We start from the raw sequence: 20,645 nt of genomic DNA, 5'->3' as shown, positions 1-20,645 counted from the left end.
TGTGATACTCCGAAACCAGGAGAATTCGATTCGTCTTGCACAGGCTGATCTGACCAATGTTACTTTGTTACTTACTAGTGACAGCAGCAGAGCGATGGAATATTAATGAATTTCTCGGTAACAATGAGGAATTGCAGCTGCCTGCACGAAATAGGAATGCAATCTTTACTCTAAGTGGAGATCAATCTACAGCCTGTCTGTGTGTTCCGTGACTTAGCAAAATCGTTTCACTAATGAATTTGGTTCTTACATTTCATACGTGCTCCTCATCCATTTTAATGATAAAAAATGCTAAACCGATCATTCAGATAGATAATCACTGATGGATTGCCTGCTCTCAACCTAAAACTGGGGTAGGAACTTCGGAGGAGAGGCAAATAAGCCCTGGACTTCGTTCCCCCCTTCTTGAAATACGCAATCTGGGTGTGGAACTCAAGGAAATTTCTCACGTCTAGTTTTCTCCTTTCACCTAAGCCAGGGCACGCCGTAAAACTGGACTAGGGCATGTTCCAGCAAGATTCTTAGTTCTATTTCTTACAGTTGCCTGGGCCTTTCCAGTGGCAGAGCAAACAAAAGAACAGATCAACAAGACACCTGCGTTGCAGGTCCTAGTGCAATGGACAGCAGCCCTCCATATGAATTCACGGGGAAAAGAAAGCATGTACGTTCATGCAGGTGTCCACTTGGAATCAATTTATCTAGTTTCATTTTTAAATTATCTTTTAAATTTGTTCATCGACATGTTAGAGTTTAGGAACAATTATAAGATCTTGCTGGATTTAAAAAGAATTAATTGGGAATCAAAGACAGAGCCATATGCTAGTGACAGGATTGAAGCAAATCCTACATAGCAAATACGGATTTATTTTTAAATGGTGATTATTCACTTTAGAAAATAATTCCTAACTGAATTTCTTTCCGCTGTATTTTTCCTAGCAAAGTTGTTTCCAACGTCTTTTCCTCAAACTAAAATGTACGTAGAAGCCCAATAAGAATATTTAAAAATCAACACAGAAAGGACAGACGTTCCTGAACACAGATGGCCAAAGAGAAAGAATGACAACGACCAAGAAAAAATAGCCAACGTCTTTAGCAGCCAAGGAAATGCTGGTTGAAAAGGTAACATAGCATTTTCAACAATCAAATTGGAAAATTAGCAGGGTCTACAGTAATGACTATACCCTGTGTTGGCAAAGAAAACTCTATAAATTGTTACAGCCTTGGAAGATGGGGGATAAGAAGGTGGAGAAGGGGGTGGCAGACAGTATCAAAAGACTTAAACGTGTACATACCCTTTATCTAGAAATTTCTCTTCTAGAAATAACTCAAAGGAAAAAAATCACTGATGTGCTCAAAAATGAATGCATACAACTGTTTATCATAGTGTTATATGATAACAAAAAAGTCAAAACAATCTACATGTTTAACAACAAGGGATTAGTTAAGTTAATTATGGTACATCCACACGATACGGAATACGGAATATTCCGTATTTTAATACAGAATATTCTACCGTATTAAAAATTGTCATGTAGATTACTATTTATGGTTATGGAAGATGGTCACAGTGTATTATTATTAGTTAAATGAACAAATTAGATTATGAATGTGTATGCACAGAACAATCACATTATTATACACCCATACAAGAATGATAGAATAAATACCAGCACGTTAACAGTATTTATCTCTGGATGGTGGGTTATATATGCTCCTGCTCTTTCTTATTTGTGCTTTTCTATATTTTTCAAATGTTCTATTAACGAATATAGATTACATTTTCAATCAGGAAAAACACAAAATTTTATGAAAATGCAATTACTGGGTAGCATACTTTTTTCTTATTTGAAGATGTCACCAAAAAGTACCAAAAGTGGAAGCTTGGATTCTACCTTTTCTGAAAGTTATTTGAAAAATCTTGCATTTTTCTCCAAAGAGGGGCAATTTCAAGCTTAAATTCCATGACTTCCCCATTGTCGGAGGCCAATGCAAAGTAAATTTAAGAAATGAATTATCGTGAGAGGCTCTGGCAACCACAGAGTGCTGTGGTTTCTTGAATTAGAGGTCTCCAAGGAGAAACATATGTGCGGGCGGTGACCAGGCACCTTGGGATGTGTCCAGTGAGTAAAGTGGACTCTCAGCTTCCTCTCTCCTGTCATTACTGCACATTGGGTGGAGAAGGAGCCTGTCCCTCTGTGGTCTCCCATTTCCCCCTCTTCTTGGTTTCTTCCTGAGAATAAGAACTGTTTGAAGAGGGAGAATGTTGACGGCTCACACTGTCTGTTTCTCCACTTGTTGTAAGATCATCACTCTCCCACGGCCCTCTGGGGGAGATGGGTCGAAACTAAGATCATTCATTTCTGACCTGTTTACTTCTTCAAGCTGAAGCTCCTGTCCATTTGCTGGCCAAATTGGGGGATTTATTTCCATTTTTACGTTCATATTGTGCCTAAGTATTAAATAAGTTTTGGGGCAATGTAATCCTGAATCTGGAGGACTGATTTGTCCTTACTTATACACTGAGTTTCCCGGTTCCACTGATCCTGGACTGAGCACAATGTACCCTTGGAGAGCGGACCTTCATCCCACATAGCCCCTCCATCTGTCCATCCCCAACTGGAACCTGACTAGTGATGGAGAATTCACTACCTCACAGGACTATGCAGTTTTTTCCCAGATAGTATTAATTGTTAGACATTGTTTTTAATTTATATTGAGTCAAAATCTTCCTCCCTGCAACTTTTATCCATTGTTTGTTTTTCTCTGGAACCACTCAGGAAAATATATACAACTTGTTGCCAGAGCCTTTAGTTGCCAATTCATTTCCTTAATTTACTTTGCATTTGCCTTCAAAACTGAAGGCACAGATTGTCCCCTGAGCCTTCGCCACAGGTCCTATAGGCACTCATCTATGACAACGCCCAGGACAGTCAAAGACAGTTCTGAGACGCGTCATTAAGTGCCTCTGATCTTTGGGCATGGTCTTTGAGTACAGTTAAATTCCAGGTCTCAACTTCCAATTCCCTTCTCTGCTACAAAGAATTTTCATTAAAAATGACTCACTTTGTCTTCTAAGGCAAAATGATGGGGAGAAAGACAGCAACTTATCCAAATTGTCAAAACACTTTTCCTTATTAAGAAAGGCAATTACACATGTGTGATAGCTAATGACATCCCAGAAGTGATATTTAATGTCTTGAAATAACGTTGTTAAAAGAGTTGACTATGAGGATTCTTTAAACTGTGACAAGAGTTGGGGGTCGTTGGCACACTTAGATTCTGAAAAACCAGACATTATGGGATAGCACAGAAGTTTGTTATGACCAATACTGAAGGTCACATTCGTGAGTATCTTGTCTCCATCTCTATGTAGTTAAGGAATTCCACAAAAATTGATGGTTCTTGGCAAGTTAAATTTTTCTTAATTACCAGTGATTATCATGTCTATGTTAGTAAAATTCGCATTTTTACTTTCTGAACCATCAAAATATTTGGGATACACTAAAGGGACAGGAATGATTGGCCCAATATGGAATGTGAATCCAATGATGACAGTCAGTAACCATTCTATCAGGTTCAATAAAGAAAAGACCCAAAAGCAACACATAAGAACACACCCAGTAGCCACTGGGAGACACACCACCTGTGAATAGTAGGAACAAGGCACAAACAAAGGAAAAAATCTCTAACTCATCCTGGCAAAAATCAATATGGAAACAAGAACATATTCCTTTAATTATTTGTACTAGATTCTTCCTTAGATTATCCTCTTCTCAAATTGCCCTCAACACTCATTTTTTCCGTTTAACAGAGACTTTTTACCAGTAGTGCTCCAGTGGGGGGACACATGTCAAGACCCTGCCCCACCCCCAAACCCTAAACTGACTGCTCTTCCCCAAGTCACGAGAATGAGCGTCAGGATTTGAAAGGCATCATTTTACATGGTGATCTGAGGATCTCCAAAATGGGCCCTGGGAGTTTCTTTGTTCACTCCCGCCTTGAGGGAAACAAGTTCATTGGCAAAGGGGTATAGTAATGTATGCTTCGTGATGTATGTCACCATTTCTTGCACTATCATGTCTTTGGTCTACATTTTGTCCTTCTCCTGAGATTCAGGATGGTACATTGTCACCATCTGGGGCTGGGGGCAGGAGACAGGGGGACTGTGTGGAGCTAGAATCTGGCTGTGGGACATGGCCCAGGGTCTTTCATTAGTCCCTCTGCAGCCCTCCACCCCCTTGACCCCTTTCTCCTCTCATCTGACCTCTATAACTTCCTCCTGTCTCTGACCACTCCTCACTCTGTGGTCCCCTCCCAGCCCCTGCCCCTTTGCCTGGCTAATTCCAACTCATCTTCTGGGGCTCAGCTTAAAGATCCCCTTCCTCCAGGAAGTCTTCCCTGACTCACTCTAGTATACAGTTTAAGTGTCCACTGCACATGTGACTATCATGGCGCCCTGCACATTCTCTAAATTAGCCCTTCCCACACTTCTTAATGAAGGCTTTTTCATTTTTCTTCTTTTCCTCTAGATTATGAGCTCTGTTCGAGGTTAAGTATAGCTTCTATCTTATTTAGCATGGTATCCACAGTGCCTGGCTGCCCCATGGTGGGTGCTTGACATGTATTTGTTGAATTAATGCTCCCAGGCGCCCTTCCTTCCTCGCACAGCAGGCTCCGCCTGACGCTAACTGCCTCATCCCAGGTCTGGCTCCCCACCAGGCTGTGGCCCATGAGCCCAGCCTCGTAGCTGCAGCCTCAGAATGGAGAGTTAATATTCGTATCCATTCTGAGCCCAGCCTCAGACTGGATACGTCTGCTTTTATAGCATTTCTTTCCTACGTGCTAATGTAAGGTCTAGCCCTTTCATGCTTCACTTTTCTTGCCTATGTACAATGTCCACCCACTCTGGCTCTCCCTCTATTTTTAAGCCCAGATCTGCAGTAAATGTGAGGTGGGTTCTACAAAACTCTTCCAAAGAGGATCATGGCAAGAAGTGAGGTGGGTGGGCTCTTGCTTCTGGAACTTATAAGAATTCAGTGATTTTCCTTTCTAACTTTTATCCTGCTATTTAGACATTTTATGAGAATTTTTTCACTGGTTCTTGGTGGCTGTCTAGAATATAAGTGATAAGACTTGTTGAAGAATTCAACCCATTTCTATCCCAAATTGCTAAAGTTTATTTTCTGGAACCAACTTTGTGCATTTCTATAACAACCACATCAATCACAGAAAAGGTCTTTTCAAGACACGAAAACCTAGACAGTATTCAAATGACTCATGAAAATATATCAGTTTTAGAAGAATGGAAAAGGAAAATCAGCTAAGTACTGAGAAAGATGAAGAAGCTATTTCCTAAAGATCTGTGTTCATCTGCCTAAGCTTGGTGAGGATCAAGAAAGTTACAGCAAATAGGATCATAAATGTACAGCACGTCAGCCAATGTACTGAGCGTTTCCTGATGGTAAATGCAGTCTTAGCTGTTATAGTGTAGAAAATTTTATTTTAAATTAAGGCATCAAGGATGATTTTGGACTGCTCAGAACTATCCAGCTAGAGAAATGTTTTCATTTCTAGCATGTCGAATCTAAATTGAATACGGCGGGTGAGTTCATGAGAGAGAAGCTCCCGTCCTCACTGCTCATTTCAGCTGTGAATGCAGGGGTGGGGAGGGCTGTGAGCAGTTTGCCTTCTTCTGACAGGCCAGCGCTGGGGGGGGGCGGGGAGGGGAGGTGCTCCCAGGGGATCAGCACCCACAGCCTGTTCTGGGGAAACCTGGTGTGGTAGATGGCAAAATAGGGCCACAGATTCTTCCCACCCCTGTGTCCTGGCTGCTCTCCCATTGAGAAGTGGGGCCTCCTTCTCCCCTCCCTTGATTTGGGTGGGCCTGTGACTCGCTCTGACCAACAGAACCTGGCAGAAGTGATGTCATCTGATTTTCTGAGCCCAGGCCTCAGAGGCTGTGCAGCATCTGCCTGTCGTGGGAACCCAGCCACCCTGTGTGGAAGCCTGAGCTGGGGGACACTGAGGCTCCCCGCGACAGCCCAGTCGACCCCACACATGTGAGGGCATGTGGACATCGGGACCATTCAGCCCGTGGCCCACCTGCCAACTGCCAGACGCCACGAGGAGCAGAGACCAGCCATCCCAGCGGATCCCTGACCAAGGACTGATCCACAGAATCATGAGCACATAAATGGTTGTTTCAGGCAACCAGGTTTGGGGTCGTTTGTTACACAACAATATATAACAGATCTGCTCAGGGACCTAATGTGACCCATCTTTGCTTTTTCCATAAGAAGGAGACTGAGAATGGAAATCCTGCAGCTACCCAGGCTGGGCCCAGCCTGAGCCACTAACTCTACATCCCTTGTCAACACACGGGGCCATTTCCTGTCTTTTGTGGGCCAGGAGGGTGACCTGCAGCCCCTGAACTGACGGGGTTCCTGGGATGCGTGACATGCAATTTTACAATTGAGACAGTCCCTGGCCAACTGAGACAAGTTGGTCACCCTAACTGGATGTCCAGAAGCAGGACCTTCAGAATAAGAAGGGGACGTCCTGGGCAAACCAGGGCAAGTTGGCCACCCTGGGCCCTCGGCACTTTCGCCATGGCGGGCCCCTCCCGAATAAAAAAAATATTAAAAACATTTTATGACTGGGTTGGTATAAAGACATTTCTTCTGATTTTTAAAAGAAATTAAAAGATTTTCGTGGACCCTGGAGCACACGGGCCCCGGCGCTGTGCCTCATGAAGTCGGCCCTGCAGCTGCTCCCCCACCCTACCTCAGAGATGGATCCCCTGGCTTAAGTCTGAGGTTAGAGGGCAAGGTGAACTGGCTGGTGGTGCCTTTCTATCTTTTCCTTTGTGTCCAAACATCCAGGTGAATAAAAATAGGCCTGTCCCTCCTTTTGTGCTGAGTTTGGTTGAAACATATCTATGGGCTAGGAAAACTTGTCTGGGTTAGTGGCTCTGGGATCAGGTGTTAAGTAAACCGAGCCTGACGCAGAGAAGAGAGCTGGATGTGCACTCCCCGCAGTCAAAGGAGACGGTGGACCCGGGTGTGACTGAGAATCCAACCGTGAGAGGTTCTGGCTCCCAGAGCAGGCAAGGAGAGGGCTGGGTGGGGACCCGCGTGCCCAGAGTTGTCAGGGCTAAGAAGGCAGATGACCACATGAGAGAGAGAACAAACTGACCTGCAGGCACGTTGACTCCTGCCTTCTAGAAGGAAGTGGTCCCCATCAGGAACAGTCTGGAAACCAGAGGCTCCCAAGGAGCAGCCACCAGGGAAACCATTGCCAAGTCCCAGGTGTTGTGGGTGGAGGGGCCCACCAGGGAACTGCTGACCACCCACCAAACACCCGCACAGTAAAGGCTCAGTTTTAAACACGTGTCGGGCCAGAGAGCATGGAGCCAGCCTCGAACAACACCACTGTTTCTAGAAAGGACTTCCTGCTCATTCCCCTCCTTCCTCACTGTGCTCCAACCCACAGAGGGTCTCTAACGCAGCTGGTAAGTGGGAAAGAGGGAGTAAGAAAGAGAAGGAAAGCCCATGGCCCACCCTTCCTGACAAGTCTACCAGCTGAGAGGGGGTGCAGTATAAGGTGGGGGTCTCCCCTCTGAATGGTCATTAACGGGCTGGTTAATATACTGGACCGTACGTTCTAATTTCTAAATTGAAAATGTTTTACCAAGTAAAGATTTTCTATTTTCCGAAGGGCAACCAGAAAACTCATGAGCCGTGCTGGAGTCAAGGCTCAACATTTCCCAGGGAATAAATTCACAGAAGCAATGGAGAGCAAAAACAAAGGCATGTTTTGACACTTTCTCCTGAATTACGTTTGCTCAATGTACTATTTGCATTATTATTACGTCCATCCAGAAGTTAGTCCCCCACAATAAGGCTATCCTGGCAGATCTACAACACTCTCTTAGTCTGCTCTCCCTCTTGAGTAATCCATTGGCTGGCCTGATGCCTGATCTTTACAGATATACAGATGTGAGTGGTGAAATAACTGAACAATTCCTTCCCGTTGAGATAGGGACCGGGCATGCTTCCCTGAAATTAAGCACCGCGTTGACCCCCAGCACAAACGGATAAGGCACTCACAGCAGGCGGAAGATCCCACGTGTTTCTCTTTGCAGCAGCACTTGAAGCACTTCTTCAGCACCCTGTAGAAGTAAGCGAAGACGACGAAGGGGAAGGGGATGTTGAGGCGGCTGCAGTACTCGTGCACCAGGAAGTACCTCTGGAACTTCCAGACCTGGTCGTTGTTCTCCTGGACGGTGCCCACCGTGTAGCTGGGGGAGGGGGGAGAAGGTCAAGCCTTAGCCTTCCACACGCCTAGTCACTTCATTGCCAAATACGGTAATATTGCTCCTCAGCAATCACTGTAATAGCTTAAGTCCAGATGGAAAAGAAGAATCCATACTGGTGTCAGGCCCAGGACAACTCAGCACCAGGCACTCTTCAATTCATGCTGGGCCAAGACCGTGTCTGGCTTATGTTTTTTGTTGTCTTCTTTTTAATTACCAAAAAACTGTCCAATGAACTTCAAAATGACTTTTATTTCAAGACCTTTCAAGGAGTCTCTTTTTTCGTTAGTCTGTTATTGTGTTGATGCATAGAGGCCCCAGGTGACGACTGTCTTAGGAATAATTTCCCCCTCATACATGGTTTATGGGAGTTTAATTGTAAACAATCCAGGAAAGCGGTCTGTTAATATTTATCAAGGGCCTTACAAATGTTCATCCCTTTGACCCAGTGACTTACATCTGAAAATTTAACCTAAGACTAAGGAGACATTAAGAAAAGAAAATATATGAATGGATATACACACATGGCCGTTTGCCACAGCACTGTAAGTAACAGTTGTCCCCGCCTGCCACTCCAACAGAGTGGAACAACCAAAATGTCCAACACTAAGACAATGTGTCACATGTTATGCTGAAACAATAGGATTACATTATGCGGCCATGCTGTGGTGGCGACCCACATACAAAATATGTGTGCCATTATGCAGTCATTAAAAATTATGTTGATGACTAATGTTTATACTTTAGGAAAATGCTTATCATACATGCTAAGTGAAAATAATTAGGCTCACAGTTGCACTTACAACATAATCTCACTATGTAAATCACACTTCACAGGGAGCAGTAGACCCCTCGTGAATGGTGGTCGTCTCTAGTATCACATTATGGGTGCTCTTGGTTCTCTTTCTGTTTGCTTTCCGAGCACTGCACAATGAGCATGAAGTACTTACATCATTAGAAAAATGTCTGTTTATTGGGAAAATGTCTGATTAGATCATTGATTTCTCAGTTACAAGTTAAACCAAGACTATAAAATAGCTAACACTTATTATGTACCAGACTCTGTTCTAAGCAGCCTACTTAGATAAATGATTTAATCTGCAAACAACTCTCTGTAGGATGTAAGTCCTATTTTCATCTATGATTAACAGATCAGGAAACTGAGGCACAGCAAGGGTAGGTACCTTGTCTGAGTTGCCAACTAGGAAGTGATGAAGCCAGGATTTGGACTCTGCAATCCAGCCCAACATCTATTTGCTTCACCACTACACGATACTACTTCACAGAATGGAGCGTGAAATCTTTTGAGCTATGCTCTATTTCAAAAGGATTTCCTTGAACTACTTAGTAAAAGATAACTGTGAAGTATTTTACCATTTGCAAATTTCAACCATCCAAGACCCTTTTATCGCTAATATCAAATCACCCCTTCGAGAGCCAAAGAAGCAGCATGAACCCTTTGAAATCTCCTATAAGCCAATCCTGAGTGGCGAGGCATTCAATTCTCCAAATTCTGGGTAAAAACTTCAGACCCAAAGTAAATGAGGTGACCAGGCAGAGAAACTGGATATGTTGTTGCAAGACCTCATTCTTCCCCCTTGGCACATTACAATCCAAGACTTCAATATCCTTAGCTATGAGAAGATCATGCACACATGGAAAACCTACACAGATAATGGTTATGGCTTTGGTTATGAGCTTGGCTCTGCTTATGTTGGAGTTTACTGATAAACTGCACACCTCTGAGGTCTACACCAGGTCCTGGATTTGTGCAGGGCAGGCTTTTGCAGCAAGTGCTCCTGCCATACCATGTGGTCTTTAAAGGGAAGAGAATTAATGTTTATTGAACATCTAATTTTTTTTTTTTTTTTTTTTGCTGAGGAAGATTCTCCCTGAACTAACATCTGTACCAATCTTCCTCTATTTTGTATGTGGGTCGCCACCACAGCATGGCCACCAACAAGTGGTGTAGGTCCGTGCCCAGGACCCAAACCCGGGCCGCTGAAGTGGAGAGCGCCGAACTTAACCACTAGGCCACGGGGCTGGCCCCCATATTGAACATCTGTTATAGGTAAGCTCCTATGCTAAGCATGTAAAATGGTCACTTGACTGATTCTCACGTCAACCCCACGTGGTAGATTTGTTAGGTGAAAAATAGACAGGACTGTGATGTATGAAAGTGCAGCAAACTGAAGCCAGCAGTTAGCCTGGCATTTCTTCCAAATGTAGGTCAGGTTGCTTTGAGACTAATACTAAGCATCATTGTCCATCCTGGCTAGTCCCTGCTGGTTCTACGTCTGCCAAGGGCACTGCAGACTTCTGTCGCTGCAGTAAGAGAAGGCAGTGGACACACCCAGGTTGACGGAGTCCAGGCTAAGAACTTGCCAGAAATCAGTTTACTATTTTGTGCCAGAACAAGGATCACCATTCAACGTATTGTCCCTAGGAGTGTCTTAAAATCTTATGTATCTAGTCAAAAATGGATTCTACTGACTGCTCCTTCCATGCATAAAACTCAACACGCCAACACAAAGAAGCAACAGCATCCGTTTTAATGTAGCAAGTGTCGTACTCTGAGGTGTTATCCAAAAGGAATTAATAACGCCTAGTGAAAGGAGGAATATTTATGATGCTGAGAGCAGAGGAAGGCATTCTTTCCGGCAGGTGGGCCTCCCTCCCTTCCTCCGCAGCTCAGAGTGGAACTGGAGCTGAGAAGGGTCCAAGTAGGAAGAGATTCACATCTTGGCTTAACTGGTCACTCAGAGACAGTAAGAACATCTCATATCTTCTGGGTCATCTAGGAAAAGGATTGGCAAATTGCAACCTAGGGGCCAAATCCAACCCCTCATCTGTTTTGTAGGGCCCACAAGCTAAGATGGTTTTTAAAAGCAGAGAGGTGGGAATGGGTGCCTCTGGCCCAAGTGAAGACCCTGGCTGGCCCTTACAGAAAAAGTTGCTGATCCCTGGTCTAGAATGTATTTAGGCCAGTGCCCATAAGGCTTTGCATTTGTGTCATGCTTTATTTTGAAGAACTCTGCCTGGTATCACTGTTTCATTTGTTCCTCAGAACAACCTAGTTGGCTGCAAGGAGCCTCCTGTTGGAATCTCCACTTCCTCTGCACAGCAGGGCACAGGTAGATCCAGCAAGCAGTGCTCCTTTCCTGGGCACACAGTAAAAACTCTATCTACATCCCAGGGGGTGTGGGTGAGATAGCCGATTACTGGGCATTAACACCCAAAGCCACTTCGCACAAATAATGCATTTCCGGGGCTGACCATGCTGAGGTTTATTTACTGAGGTCCACCTTCCCATATGGCAGCAGCTTCCAGATTGTTCTTTTTCTCTCAAGTCAGTTCCAGACTCAGACAAAGACACATGAGGGTTCCCCAGGGAAGGGTGATAACTGAGCACAGCTTCAAACTGCTTTGCTAAAGTAATTTTCACGTTCTTTAGACATTGGTTTCCATTTCTATAGGGGATAGGCTGAGTGCTGGTGCCAACATGTGCATACCACACTCAGCAAACTCCAACGTCCAGAGCAGCCTAGAAACTGTCTCTCCCATCCAGGCTCTCATCCACCACAACTCAGGTGGTTCTCAGAGTCTCCCTGCCGACCACTGACCATCCAGGGTCTTCCCCAAGAGGAATTCTGCTCTGTTCCCTTTGATGCTACATCTCCAATGATATCTCATGCCCTGAGCTACCCAGCTGGTGGGAGATTTGTAGTGATAACTGAGCTCTGTCTCTTAAGAACACCTAAGCAGTGGAGCAGGCAAGGAGGAGGAAGCAAGGGCCCCCCCAGAGACAAACTTTCAAGTTCACTGAACTTGAAAATGTTACCAAGAGATAATAAATGTTTGGGATTCAGATAGCCTCATACACAAATGAAATCCAGCAGTGTGTTAAAAGAGTAAGATGCCATAACCAAAGAATAGAAGAATGACTAAAAATTAAGATCATTTATATAATTCATCGTTTTTACAATACATCATAGATCAAAAGGAAAAAGTATCATTTCAATAGCTGCTAGAAAGTCTTCTGGCCACATTCAACATCCATTTCTGATTAGGAAAAAAAAAAAGAAGAAGAAAAAGAAAGGAGCTTAATAAATAAGAAATAGGAGGACCCTTCCATGACATGACAAAAAGAAAAACAGAAAAGAAAGAATTCAGCAAGGAGACTTGCTCCAAAATAAATAAGCAAAACTTTAATAGCCTTCCTACATATCAAAAAGTGGTTATTAAAAAAACGTAATAGAAAAAATATCTCGCTCATAACAACAAATGGCTAGAAAAAATGTAACAAAAAATCTGCCAGGTCTATATAAATAAAACCATAAAACTTCACTGAGAAACTATATATATATTTGAAAAAATAAAGAATCACATCATTTTTTGTGGATGGTAAGATATACGATACCATTTTTTTAAAGATGTCAGCTTTCCCTGAATGATTCTACAAAGTTAACATCATCACAATAAAATTCACAAGATATTTTTTTTTTTTTGGAAAGGGAAAGAAAAAAGGATTTCAGAAGATAAGCCCTGGGATCCCCCATATGATTAAATTTACAAGAAAAGCCAGGAAAGTTTTGAATAAGAATAATGAAGGGGACTTGTACAACAGATGTTAAAATGATTTTTAAAAAATCAGTAATTAAAGCCATTTGGGAATAAAAACTAAAATAGAAAGACTGATCCACAGAACAGAATGAAAAATCTGCAAAAAATTCACGAAGAAAAGGTAGATGCTAAAACAATGGCAGAATTTCAGAATAAATGGAAATACAAGAAACTTGCCAGCTAGATTTCAATCAAACACCTCCTCCAAGCTTTTCACAGATTTCACACATTTTCTGTTTGTTATTCCTTCCCCAGCACACCAGCAATATCTAACCAGTGCCACCCCATGACCCCGGGTCACCTTGACTTTTTCCACCCTCGCAGCTCCCCAGCATACATGTTACAATGTGCTGCACATCCCTGTTCCCCTCTACTTCCGCAGCATCAGAAAAGCAGGTTCAAAGCCAACAGAAGCCAACACAAGAGACAACCAGCGATTTCACTGCACTGATTTCTGAACTGATCTCTCAATATCGCTATCAGAATAGCACACTGAGACTGTGCCATACGCCTGTGTAAAGACCCATGAATCTCCCTTCACCTATAGGAAAATGTCCAAACTCTTCAACATGGGTAAAAGACCCTCCATAACCTAACCCCTGCCTACTCTCCCATCCTCTGAGGCTGCTGACTCTCCCGACTGGTTTCATCTCCTCTGCTCCTCCCTCTCTGGCCAGGCTCTGGGCTCCCCACCCCCAACATCTGTCACAATTCATAACCCCCCCGGGGAACCACAGCCCTTTGTAAATAGCCTTTTAAGCTGCTTATATTATATTATATTGTATTATATTATACCATGTTATATTATATTGCATTACATTGTTATATTATATTAATATATTTATGTGCCCATTAACTTCCTTAAGAGCAGGTTAAGTTAGAGGTTACTGCCTCCAACTCCTCATTTGTAAAATGATAATAAAGCCACACCTACCCCAAAATGATTAATAATTGAATAAGGTAGCACATCTAAAGCACGTGGATGTGCTCAGCACTGAAAAATATCAATAAATATTAGCTATTATTATTATTGCAATTATCTACTCTTTTTTTTTTTCTTTTCACCCCATTTCAACAGCCTTCCTCATACTGCTCAAGTAGCACCCAAAACTTTAGTTGGTACCAGGGGATTATTATCATTTTTCTACTTTTCTGCGTATTCATAATGAACATATATTAGTCCTAAAAATATTTTATTCTTAGAAATTATCCTAGATCTGCGCATGTTTGCTGAGTCCTCTTCAGAAGAATGCACAGGGTGGCTTTATCTTCAGGACACGGCGCCTGGAAGCGTTACAGCCCCGTGTGAAGATGACCCAGAGTCATCTACTGGTTTTAAGTTCACTTCGTGCCCCTGATAAGCCACACAGGGCCTGTGAGCAATCATATGAATGTAGAATAATCGCAGATGTTTGCATGCATTTCCTTTCCCTGTGAACACCATCTAGAGAGCACTCCAATACTGCTCTAAAGTTCCCAAGTGTGCGTTTCCGTTACATCATGAGGAGGCCGTTGAATATGGTTAAGCTTTCACATGAATATTTTGATATGGTGTCAGACAGGGGTCACAGCCTGGGGCCGTGGGCTCACAGAGCAGGCCCAGAACAACTGTGACAACCATTAGAAAGAGTGTCTGAGGATTTAGCCCAAGGATGGCAAGGGGGCCATGCTAGCTGCCCTCAACGCCCCAGACAGGTGTCAACAAAGAAAAGGCCTCTGGTTTAACTCAGGGACTGATCCAGGAGGTCCCCCAAGGCAAGGGATGTCCCCAGGTTGTCACACTTAAGCACTGTAGGGGGCGACAGTGGGGTGCGGTGCAAGGGCTCTGGACTCATGGTGGGGAGACCTGCGTCCCAGCCTCGAGTGGACACAGGCAAGCCGGCAGTGGTGTGGCCAGGGCCACAGACGCTGCGTTGCCCGACTTTCATCTCCTCAACCTGAACATTACAGGCTGGGCTCCAGTCCCTCCCGGCTCCAAATTCTGTCGCTTCAGGATTGTAATGCATACAATAGGTTACAAACATGACATGGGCCTCGAGAACAGGTCCTTTTGTGAACAGCTCAGAGCACACAGTCTCAGGAAAGCTCTGAGTAATATTCTACTCCGCGCCTCCCTGAGACTGACTGAACTAGGGTAGCGCAAAGGTTATGGCATTGGGAGCTGTCGGCCCTTTGGTTTAATTTCTGTAGTAATTATGTTCACGGTCGGTTTTCACAGGGATTATCCAGTGTTCGAGGTGAAGGTTGATAGGATATGTCACTGTAAAATAGGACCCTAAACCATCCCATTTCCGCCCAACTCTTGCTTCAAGTTTGGAAATTGGTCCTCCTGTCCCTGCCCTGGAGTGGACACATAATCACCCTTCACCTGCCACCTCTCTCTGCAAGCTCAGACTTGGGGACCTCTGGCAGCAGGACATTGTCTAGCTTCCTGTGAGTGACACAGGCTTCCTGACTCCTGAGACCTTCCCTGGTCAGCAGTTAGGGGTGGTGATGGGGAGGTTGCACAGTCCCTCTTTAAGGCCGCCAGGGACCAATGACCACATGATCTTCGTGGCCTAGGCACCTGGCACAGGACAGATTTTAGGCATCTATGACATGAATCCCTTACTGGTCTGTTATTCACCATTGACACTTCTCCATAAATAACAGACCTGGAAGCTAAGCTCATAACTGATGGCTGAATAATGAACTAAACATGGGAAAGAGCCCTGTTCTCTTCATTCATCCAACAAACCCACAAAGTGCTAGGTGCTGAGACAGGCACAGTCTCCATCCTCCAGAGCTTACTGTCCAGCAGGAGAGAAAGTTGTCACTGTGCAAGGGTCCTAAGGAGCCTCTATGCAAAGTGGACAGGGCATCAGGGACCACTGATGATGCTTGACTCATCAAACGGCAAACAGAAATGGGGCAGAAGACCATCGAGATGGAACAGGTAAGCCAGCAGAAGGACCAGCATTTGCAAAAGCATCAGGCATGACAGATCACCCTGTGTAGAGACAAACACTTAAGTGCCTGCCAGGGACAGACAGCAGGGGTCAAGTTTGAAGATATGCTCAAAGACCAGGTCACGGACGGCCTGGAGGGGAAGTGGAGGAACCTGGAATTTACCCTGAAAGCTGTGGGGAAATACTGAAATGCTTCCAGAATTTTAAGCAGAGCAGTGACATTTTAGAAACATCCCTGTGGCCACAGCGTAGACGTTGGACTGGAGGAGGACTTCTCTGAACACCGGAAGACCAGATGGCCACTTACTGCTCAGCCCCGTAGATGAGTGACGTCCGCAGGGCACGTGCCCCCACCCTGTCCCCACAAAGGGAGGCCACTGACCCTCATCTACAATCCTTGTGTCTCTTGGAACCTCAGGGCTCCATATGACAACTGTCTGTTTCTTTTTTTCTTTTCTAAATTACAAAAGTAATATGTGGTCATTGTAACTAGTAGAATATAGACTTAATATTTTTAAATTTCTTCTTTCTTATTGTAAGAAAACAAGATCATACCACAAAAACTAAGTGTGCAATTCATTTTTTATATTTAACAAAATATCATCCTTCCAAGTCAATAAATATAGATCTAACTTTTTCTTTTTAAGAGCTGCATGAGATTCTGTAGTCTATGACATGCTGTATTCGGTCATTCTCCTATTAATAGGCATCAAACAATGATCTAATAAACATCTTTGTACCTATATCCTTAGGATAGATTCCCAGATGTGAGGGAGCTGTGTCAATGGTTTGCGTATTTTTTCTTTTAATAGCTATTTTCATATCACTTTCCAAAGAGCTAGAGGCAATTCACACTCCCAGTAGCAACGCCCACTTCCCAACACCATCCTCAACACAGGGTCCTTTTCATTTTTGCTCTTCTAAAGGGTCCTAAACCGGCATCTCAGTGCTGGTTCCATCTGACCTTTTCTATCCACAAGGTTGAGCCATTTTTCGTATGATTACTGGCCATTTGGATTTTCCTTCTCTGAACTGCATTTCTTCTGTCAATTTTCTACTGGGTCAGCTTTCTCTTATCAATTTGCAGGAGCTCTTTCTAGATTAGAAATTAAAAGTCTCCACTCACCATATGCCAACATCTCCTCCCGTCTCCTTCACTAGGAGACTTCATCTGAGGCATCCTTTATCTTCAACACTTGTGTTATGAAATCAAATGTGCTTATCTTATCTTTCATAGCTACTCGGTTTCTGGTTTTGACTAAGGGTTTGTCTTCCACCCCAAGGTTTAACAAATAATTTTTTTTAATTTGTATTTTGTTGCTAATTTGTCTGTCTGTCTATGTGTGCCAGGATTTATATGCTCAAAATGACCACCTACCATAAAGCAACAGCATAAAACTAAAGTAATCCCACTGAAACTATCCCATGGGACTCTTGGTAACCCTCCTAAGGAAGATGAAGGAGAAACGAAAAACATGATTTTCTAAAAGTATTAAGGAGAACGGCCAAAGGCAATAAAAATATTTTAGAATCAACATCATAGTCTCACTCAGCTTCATTAGACATGAGCCCCAAAGGAGAGTCAGTCTCCTGACTCTGCTCTTTTTATTTGTAGTGAAACTAAAAAATATAAAGGACTAACCAACTAAAGTCTGAGTCCTTTAAGCCCTAGGATCCATCCCACTGAGTCCATAGAAAATAAGAACCTTGGAGATGAGTCGAACTGTACTGCAGTCACCGTCATGTCAACGTCATGGCGCTCCAGGGAGACTGTGAAACGGATGCTCAGTGTACAGCATTTGAACGGCTGTTACAAGGGCTTGTCTCGGTGTCAAATAAACTTACGGCACAGCTCACAGGGACACACTGTGCTTTTAACATAGTCCCTTTAAGGCCCCACCCAGTCTCGCCACGGGTCCCCCAATCTCTGCCACGACCTCCTCGAGGGCAGACCATCGCTGCTTTGCTCCCGGTTCCCCCGCGCCCCCTGGCGCAGCGCAGACGCGGTGAGCGGACCCAGCACGCACCCAAACATGGCGACCAGCAGGTTGACCAGCAGGATGTTGGTGGAGAGCATGTAGATGCACACCAGCGGGATGGTGATCCACTCGGGGAACCGGGGCAGGTTGTGCTCGTCCAGCTCCACACACAGCGGCTTTGACTCGTTCCCGGTAAAGGTGCAGTGGGAAAAGTCGTACGTGGTGCCTGAGGATGAGAAACCAACAGACACAGTGAGGGCCCTCTGGAGGGGACAGTGCCATGGCACCTGATGACCATGGGATGTGCTGGGCACTGTTCTAGGGTGCTTTATACAAACTAGGTAGAATCACCTGTTCACCCACTCAGCAAGTATTTACCGAGCAGATACTAGGAGCCAGGGACTTCACTAGATCAGAGATAAAAGGAAGGGCACGGTCTTTGCCCTCAGGGGGCTTCCAGCCTCTCTGGGTAGGCAGATAATCAACCACATACATTGAAATTTTCAGCCCATGAGAAGTGCTAAGAAGGACATGCACAGTGTGGTCTGTGGGTGTAAACTGAGGCAGCTCATCCAGGAACAGCTTCCGCAGGAAGGAAGGGTCTCTGAACTGAGAGCAGAAGGACAAGCAGGAGCCAATTACATGAAGGGGAGAGACGGGTGACTAGAGCATCCAGAGAAGGAACAGCACATGCAAAAGCCCTGTGGTAGGGCGTTGGAAACTTCTGTGGCAATGACAGAATAAGATGTGCAGTGACCAGATATGTTAACTTTTTATGTTTTACTAAAAACAACGGGTAGACATTAGACTGCTATAAGCGGAAGAATGACATATCAGATTCTCTCTATTAAAAGATCATTCTGGCTGAAGCACAGATCGCAAAGAGCCAGAGGGGAACATGAAGAGGTTACACTAAGAGCCACACAGGCAGGCGATGAAGATGGCTTAGGGTGGTGGTGGTGCAAATAGTAAAAAGCGGTTAGATTTCAAAGACATCTAGGAGATAAAATCAACTAAAAGTAGCTGATAAATTGGATGTGGGGGATGAAATCATAGGAGGTGTCAAGAACGTGACATCGAGGCTTCTGATTGCACAACTGTGAACAATGGCAATAGAACATCAATTGGGGGCCTTGGAGGAAGTCGAGTCTGGCAGGGAGGATGGAGAGCGTTCCTTTGTGCGTGCTGAGCTGCACCTGAGACATCTCAGAGAAGGCAGCGGAATAAGTGGCTGGCCCTCTGAGAGTTGCTCTGGGCTAGAGATCCTCCTCTGACTGTGTGAGTGAGGTCGTGCGGTCAGTGAGACGCCCTGCAGGGAAGATGGTGCTACGCTGATTTTACCCACAATGGAACTGAGAGTCAGAGAGGTCAAGTCGCTTCCCAAGCACATAGCGCATTCACGGCTGACCAGGATTTGAAACTTTGTCTGCCACTTGCTCTTTAGGTTACCATGAGCTGCCTTACATAGGACTAAAACCCCTGATGTGTAGGGTTGTCACGCGGATGAAATGAGCTCACTTATGCAAAACAGCATGTGCAGATGGGGAATAATAATAACAAGGTGCCTTTCCATTGCCGCGTGGAAAAAGCTGTTTCTAAGATCTTGGAAGAGGCTGCAGCGGAAGAGGCCAGAAAGACTGCGTGAGGCCACAGGGATAATTGAGAAAACACCAGGGAGCTGAGAAATACGACCAGTAGGGCAGGGTAGACATCGGGATCATTTTATCGTGGCAGGATAGAACATGACAAGTCCGGAATATTGTCAGCATCGCAAAGATGCTTTAAACAGCTCATTCAAAACACACACCAGTTTGCACACGCCCCACGCCTTCCTCAGGTAAGGTAGGTGTGGACAAATTAATGCCATCTGTGTCACCATTAGCCTGTCCCCACAAGATAGCCAGCAGGGGGTGAATGCTGGAAGTTTAAATTCCAGGTTCCAATGCAAAATTTTCAATATTGCCTTTTTTGAAATAAATGGATGCCCGGTTACATAGGAGAGTACAACTCACAACTCTCATTTCTAAACTAGTGAGGCTTGTTGCTGTCAATTGCTCAACTGCTGTTGAAAATATGAGAAACAATATTTTTAAAAGATTAAAAACTGCAGGCCGAATTTTGGGCACCATCCGCAAGGAAATAAAATCCTGCTCAGGCACAAAGCAAAGGTTTTGAGAGTTAGGGTTCACCATGTACTTCTGAGACACCCCAAAAGATCAGAGCAGGGAGCGCTGGAGGCTGGTTCTGGAAGCGACTGCCTCCTGCCCCCTGTCCCCACATGGGCCACGTCAGGCTCACCGTCCACATCACTGGGCACTTGGCCAAACATGGCCAGGTAGGGCTCATAGATGACGGAGCGGAATATCCACCTCCAGCGATGCTCGTTTTGCCTGAGGATCCCTTGCCTGGCCACCCCGAAGGCCACCATCCACACGGCGAAGAGAAACAGGAAGAAGAAGACGTCGATCAGCTGTCGAGGGAGGACACGGGAACGGAGTCAGGACCGCACCACGGGCGGCTCGGCCGCTCAGCCGGCCACAGAGAAGGGCAGCAGTTCCGGGGCCCGGGGCACCTAAGTCACCCAGCGTTCCCTCCCTAACTTTAAAAAACGGCCATCATCACCTTTGGGTCTTGGGACATCTGTTTTCCAGAATCAAAACTAACTGATGCATTTTTGCTGAGCTGGTCTCCAAACCAGCTCAGCAACAGCAGCTTTCTGAAGGAGAGACCGGCTTGAGAGCAAGAGGGGGACCTAGCTTTGGAGAACTTCTCCTTCTCTAC

At 44.7% G+C, this 20,645-nt stretch overlaps 1 protein-coding gene across 1 annotated transcript in view; it reads right to left on the bottom strand.

Moving 5' to 3' along the window:
* TRPM8 (transient receptor potential cation channel subfamily M member 8) overlaps positions 1–20,645 on the bottom strand; it is a 78,289-nt gene that overhangs the window by 5,769 nt on the left and 51,875 nt on the right. Inside the window, exons 19-21 of the mRNA XM_058533258.1 lie at positions 20,163–20,334; positions 17,913–18,090; positions 8,109–8,299 (exon numbers count right to left, since the gene is read on the bottom strand). Of these exons, the coding sequence (XP_058389241.1) occupies positions 8,109–8,299; positions 17,913–18,090; positions 20,163–20,334 (541 nt within the window). The remainder of the gene's footprint in view (positions 1–8,108; positions 8,300–17,912; positions 18,091–20,162; positions 20,335–20,645) is intronic.

The sequence above is a fragment of the Diceros bicornis genome, chromosome 37 (assembly GCF_020826845.1).
Source record: "Diceros bicornis minor isolate mBicDic1 chromosome 37, mDicBic1.mat.cur, whole genome shotgun sequence".
NCBI lineage: Eukaryota > Metazoa > Chordata > Mammalia > Perissodactyla > Rhinocerotidae > Diceros > Diceros bicornis.
The sequence above is the reverse complement of the archived record's forward strand: the minus strand, read 5'-3'. Positions and strand labels throughout refer to the sequence as shown.